Source organism: Sinocyclocheilus anshuiensis, unplaced genomic scaffold (assembly GCF_001515605.1).
Source record: "Sinocyclocheilus anshuiensis isolate Anshui unplaced genomic scaffold, SAMN03320099.WGS_v1.1 scaffold51, whole genome shotgun sequence".
In the NCBI taxonomy this organism is placed as follows: domain Eukaryota; kingdom Metazoa; phylum Chordata; class Actinopteri; order Cypriniformes; family Cyprinidae; genus Sinocyclocheilus; species Sinocyclocheilus anshuiensis.
In genome coordinates, this window is record NW_015548296.1 from 4742182 (window position 1) to 4748932 (window position 6751).

The window sequence follows — 6751 nt, forward strand, 5'->3', positions numbered from 1 at the left end:
TTGATTTGTTTAAATCCTCGACTTCATTTTGCTCGCGTCGACTAACCGGCAAAATACCGGAAGTGGCTTATTTCACGGACGAGAATCCATAAAACACATTAGACTGTTTCCCCAAGGCTGCATGATATATTAAACCCATTTAAAAATCATAATTAAGCATAATTGTCAATTCACAAACGCTACGATTTAATTAAATAATTATATGTTCTAATACAGTATATGCGCTTTAATTATTTACATGCGTGTAGGTTAAGTACATGCGTCACACAGCGGCTCCGTTCACAGTAGTTCCACAGGAACTGATATCATTTACATGTGTGGAGCATCTCAAACTCCATCTCTGCATGTTGTTGTGAGTTTGGGTTTATATTAACGTTCATCTGGGAAAGCAACTTGCGCCATTTCATCAGATTTGTAAGGTAAATCATTTATAAATCTACGCAAACTCAGCAGAATACATCGCGGTTTCAAAATAAAAGCTCAAACCCTCACTCTGAGTTGACACGTTTTGATGTCCACATATTCTTTTAATTACAGTGGCTATAGCATTTCTGCTACTAGATCATCATCTACTAGTGATTGTGTTGTTCCTTTTCGTCATTCTGCCTTTGGGTTATCATCTTTCTCAGTGAAAGCTATTATTCACTGGAACACTCTACCAGAAGACATAAGGATGTGCACATCTATTGACATGTTTAAATTAAAACTAAAATTTTATTTAAAAGCAACTCAAATCTGTATAGTTGTGGCTTAACTGAACGTTATTTTTATTGTTTGTTTGTTTTTTGGCTCTGATGGGATGTGTATAAGTATTACTGTATTGTATGTGTTTGTTATTTTGTTCTTATGTCTATCTGTGATTATGATTACCTGCCAAGGGACCGCGGATGAAAACTAGCCATTGGCTAAATTCGGTACAATGCATGAAATGGAAACATTTATGTTAAAATTGTACATGGTCCCTTTTCAAATAAAGTTTAATAATAAATAATAATAAAAGACAGTTGGTGATATCTTGATAGGCCATTATGTAAAAGCAGAAGACGAGGTAGCTGCAAACAGGGTCAGGAGCTTCCTGGGGTTACTGAGCTCAGAATGGAACCACTATGTCTCACATCGTGCAAGGACAAACCTGGAAGAAAACAAGTGGTACAAAAAGGAAATGATCCCTCTCACTGAAGACGTAATTAAACTTCAAAAATATTTGAAGTCCATCGAAGAAAATGCCACAGAGAAACTGAGAGAAGGTCCTTATCCCAAAGCATACGCCATGCTAAGTGAAACCGTCCTCTCACAAATTATAATATAGTTTAATAAAATATTCTTAAGTGAAATTGTTGAATTTTTTTTGTGGGAAATTAATCGTTAAGATCAATCGATTAATAGATAAACTAGTCAATAGATTAATCGAAATAAAAATAGTCATTAGTGGCAGCCCTACACCAAATACACAAAATAATGTTCTTTTTAGCAACGTCATATGACCCCTTTAATTCCATTGTATTTTGAAAATGTCTTTGCTCCGTAAATGTTGTGCTGTGCACCATAGGCCATAGTTACAGGTTCAGCTACATTAATGCAATTAAGTTTTATTCACTTGTTATGGAGCACCTAAAGGGACATGGTAATGGGAGAAATTAGATGAGAGGAAAAATTACATTTCTAATTCTATGCTATTGTGTTCACTTGCAAAACATTCATGTTCCCCTAAGAAACGTTGCATTTTCTTGCAAAACCTTCATATTCCTGTGAGAAACACTGCATTTGCTCGCAAAACTGTAACATTTTCTCACAAAACGTTTGCGTTCCCCCAAAAACATTGCATTTGCTCGCAAACTTTTGCATTTACTTGCATAATTTTTACACTTTCTCGCAAAACTTTTGGATTCCCACGAGAAACATTGTCTTCGCTTGCAAAACTATTGCGTTTTTTTTTTTTTGGCAAATCTTTCACATTCCCCGAAAGAATATTGCATTCGCTCACAAAACTTTTTAAATTTCACAAAACGTTTGCATTTCCTTGCAAAACGTTGGCATTCCCTGGAGACACTTTTGCATGATGTGCTTGCAAAACTTCTCCTCTTTCTTGCAAAATGTTTGCATTTTCTTGCAAAACTTCAAAGTTTTTTCATATAACTTTTGCATTTTCCCTAGAAACTATATTTTGCGAGTGAATGCAAAATGGGTGATGAAAATAAAGTGGGAGGCAAAGCTATATATTCAATGATTTTGGGTGAAGACAAAGTTTCTTGGGGGAACACAATACTTTTGCAAGGGAACACAAAGGTTTTTCAGGCAAAAAATGAAATATATCTTTTTTATCATCATGTACCCATAGAGGCTCAGTAACTTTTACCTGAAGTGAGGAAAAACAATACGAGCAATTATAACGCAAGTGATGTCGTAATGGGTAATGAGTCAATAATGTTCTGAGTAATGCAGAGTCCATATTTTAAATGAAATGATTAGATTTGATGATCTCCATGCTATTTTTTCAAATGGTATAATTACATTTGGGAGTTGATCATAAAATAGCTTGTCAGTTAAAATAATTGATATATTTCCTGAATTTTCAGACCAGATCTGAATAATTTTCCAGGACCACGACAGATTGTTAATACAAGAACATGTCCTACTCTGGGCAAGTTTGGTGCACTGTGAAAGTTGAACAAGTTTTTGTAGGGTAAAATTTTGAGTTTTATTGGTTATACTGTGGGATGTTGGGATTACGTTGTGATATTGGTGATCAGTATCAAAAAACAGCACAACCACAAGCAGTTTCTTGACTGTATATCGCATACACTCCTGACACAACTGAGCAAACTCCAAAGCATCCAGTGGCTCAAGATGTGAAGCTAGCTACCTAAACCCTAGCTCGGCTCTGCACAATGTCAAAACATCCACATCCATGAAAGCTTGAAAACGTCTTATGAAGGGTTGGAGGGGGTTGATTGCTTTGTAAAGTGTTTCAAAGTTTTCTTTGCTCACCAGAAACTCAAACGCTGAAATTGATTGGAGACAGTTTCCAAGATTAAATATGTATGAGATACTTCAGCATACTGCTGGCTTTTTCATTTCATTTTAGAAATGTTACTAAGTGCAGATTAGGTGGTATTCAGCACCAACAGGGTGGGCATCAGACCCCTGTGAAACCTCTCTTCCATCTTGGCTTTTGGAGACAATTGGGTAAATGAAAAAAATAAAAATAAACCACATGTGCCAAGTTCTTAGAAATGCACTTAGAAATGGTGTTTCGAAATGGTGTGTGAAATGTTTTTGAAAAACCTTTTCAATTTAACAATTTTGAAAATGTCATGTGGCGTAATAACACAAGTTAACATACTTTCATTACACATTAATCATCTTAATCATTTTTTTTTTGTTATTAAAATATATTTTTAAAGATAAAAAAAACATATTATGAATTATTAATTCATAAATATCAAGTTTTTTGGGGGGAGTCTCACCACATGACATTTTACATTTACAGCATAAATAACCTTGCCTTGACATAAAAAGGTCAAATTATATCTTAAGGGATGTTAGATGGTCTGCAGGGGTCACTGCGATATAATTTCCTGTTTTATGCTTTTTTTCCCACATTTCTGCATGTTGGTTGCAATACATGCCTTTTGGTTTTTCCAAATATTAATAAGCAGTGAAGCAGTTTTAGTAAAATAATATGTAAAAAAAAAAAATTATAAAAAAAATTATTAAAAAAATTATTCCTGAGGAATAATAAAACATTATGCCCAACTACCCTATAAGGTTTCTTTTCAAGAAATTAAGAAAATTATTCTTTTAATATGCCTTTTTTCATCATTATGACATCAGGACAGTCGTATCACCCTGACAAAAATGAATTTTAATACAGAAATTAAAAACGGACTCATTATAAAAGGGGTGAATTTAATTCATTACATTTTTATTTAGTTTTTGAATAAATTAAAAAGGAAAAAAAAGTGACACAAGAAACAAATCGCATCATTAACCCAATTTCTAAGTTGTCCAATAAGCCGTCTTTTTAGAGAATAAATTGGTTGAAAGAAATCAACAAAATAACTGATTCTGATCATGTTTTTATGAAACTCCTATTTAAAAATTGTGGGGTTTTAAAGCAAAAACTTATAGCAACAATAACATATCTCAAACAAAAGAGAGTTTCACTAGTGACTGTCAGGTCTTTAGTGAAGGCCTCTGACTGCAGCATGTGACGCCTGCAGGAACATACAGTATCTGGATGGAGACTGTACGCATTACTCACCAGTGGCCGTTCTCCGACTCTTCTAGGAACTGTACTAAATCTCCTTCCTCAATGGAAATTTCCTGAGCAGTACCTGACTCATACATCAGCTGCACCTGATAGCGATCATTATCCCCCTTAAGGGAAAGAAAGAAGAGCATGATTTATTTCAGGGTCATGGCACCAATTTTTGGCTTTACTTGTAACTGGACAGATATGGGTAGGGTAGATTCAATCAGGGATGTGTATGTGTTTAGTCAATGGAAATCTTATCAGTTGTTTATTCAAGGATGCCCTCTGGTGGTAGGAACCATATATGTGACATTTCAGTCCCTCTGGCTGCTGTTAATAAAGGTTCTGACTGACTCTGTTATTAAGCCTCTTTACTGAAGCAGATCTCCTCTCCTCATGCATCAAGCAGAAGGATTAAACAAAGAAACTCCTCTGGGTGTTTAAGAGTCTAAGATAATCTGACCTCCTTTCTGTGTTAATTGTGAAACATTGCTAGACCCTATCTTTTATCTGAGCTCCCTTATAATTGGTCAAATCTCTCAGTTTTGATACTTTTTGTTTGTTAGTTTCTTACCTGAAAGGGACATTTTAACCAAAAGTGAAAATTGTGCCATTATGTATTAAATCTTTTTTGACATTTTTCAAAATATCTTTTTTTTTTTTTTTAACAAATTGTTTAAATTGTATGATATCAAACTATTGGTATTCTTGCAACAACAAAAAAAAACTTATTAAAGAAAACTTAATAGCCTAGGAAAATATTTAATTTGTGTGTGAAAAATAAGAAATAATCTTTTTAAAATCAAATTTATTCTTTTAAAATGAAAACGTAAAAGTATAAATATTTTGAAAAGAAGATATTTTAAAAGTTATTTAGGTCAAAAAGACATCGAATCCTGAGACATTTTTCAAAATATTTTCATTTTTTAACAAACTGTTTAAACTGCATAATGTCAAACTATTAGTTTTCTTGAAAAATTATTAGGAAAAAAAACTTAGTTGCCTATGAAAATATTGCATGTGTGTGAAAAATAATAAGTAATTCAAAAAATATTTTAAAATACATATTAAATAATTGTACTTTTAAAATTAAAATGTAAATGTATAAATATAAAAAAAAAAATGAATTGAGGTCCAAATGATGGTGGAGCTTGAGACATTTTTCAAAATATCTTTACAAACTGTTCAAAATGTATAATTTCCAACTATCAGTGAAGAAAACATAATATTCTATCAAAGTATTTAATGCGTGAATTATAATAATAATTAAAAGTAATTTACAAATACATATGAATAACTGTAAAGGTTTAAATAATTAAATAATCATTATTATGGTTATTATTTAGCATTCCACAGAAGAAAGAAAGTCATAGTTTGGGATGACATGAGAGTGTTAACAAGGACAGGCTTCTCATTTTAGGGTGAACTATCCCTTTAAGGATTATTTGACTGTTTTTTTCCCCTCCATACAAATTTGAAAGGTTTCAAGGGAATGAATGAAATATGTGGACAGAAGGTGGATAAAGACATGGTAGACCCAGACACATACGTTTTTGTTATGTCCTTCATCCTCTCCATCTGAGGAAATGGAGAGTTCTTCAGCACTTGATGGAATGGTCTCAAAATCCTCAGCGTCCATTGATGGCAGACGCCGTTGACTCCATCCTGGAAAATAGTACACATGAGTTAACATCATTCAGTAAAAACCTTATGAGAGACGATGCTCAGGGAATAGTCTGGTAGTCGTGTTTGCCAGAAAAATCTTCTGTGAAAGAGAGACAAGATGTTGAAGCACTCAATGAAAATAACTCTGGCGGATTCTGTCACCGTCAGGCATCGAATGAGGAATGAAAATAGACGAAAACACCCGCGAGAACCCAATATGATTGGCATATCACTGCCTCTTTTCACATGATTACCTGGTTGAGACGCAGACCTCGGCACAGCGGGCTTGGTACCGGCAGTACCTTTACTTTTGCTCTCAGCGGGAAGTGCACCTCGCATGGTGTCTGTGAGGAAATTCACTGTCTTATCAAACATGACCTCTTTAATGGCAGCATTGCAGGTTAAACAGAACCTCACATTAGCATGCATGAATCAGTAACAGTCAACCGCCGAAAAAATAACCACAGGATGTCTCTCGCACCAATAGAAAACTACACACAACCTTATCTGAACAAGACAGAGCATGACAAAAAAAAAGGCACAGCTCAAATTCATAAGGCAGAGGGGACGGAAACACGATTTGGAGGATGATACACGCTTAAGATGAGCTAAAAACCACCACCACCGCAGTGCAAAAACACATGTCGAAATCGGAACAGAGAAACAAAACAAGCATCAAATGAAATCTGGTAGCCTGATGGTTAAAGGCGTGGTTCAGTGTTTTTTTTCTAGGCTTGATTGTGTTTATGGGGTGCAGTCTAACGTGTTAATGCTTCGTTTTTTAAAAAACGCATTATTTTTCACATAATTTACCTTTATTCCACAACGCTC

The 6751-nt window shown here is 34.3% G+C and overlaps 1 protein-coding gene across 2 annotated transcripts in view; it reads right to left on the bottom strand.

Annotated features, from left to right (window-relative positions):
- The window catches only part of LOC107656072 (guanine nucleotide exchange factor DBS-like), a 79612-nt gene that overhangs the window by 2118 nt on the left and 70743 nt on the right, over positions 1-6751 (bottom strand). The window contains exons 30-32 of one of the 2 annotated variants that reach the window (XM_016443750.1): positions 6175-6264; positions 5805-5920; positions 4265-4380 (exon numbers count right to left, since the gene is read on the bottom strand). In XM_016443750.1, the coding sequence (XP_016299236.1) occupies positions 4265-4380; positions 5805-5920; positions 6175-6264 (322 nt within the window). The remainder of the gene's footprint in view (positions 1-4264; positions 4381-5804; positions 5921-6174; positions 6265-6751) is intronic. The other variant, XM_016443751.1, reaches the window with a different exon arrangement.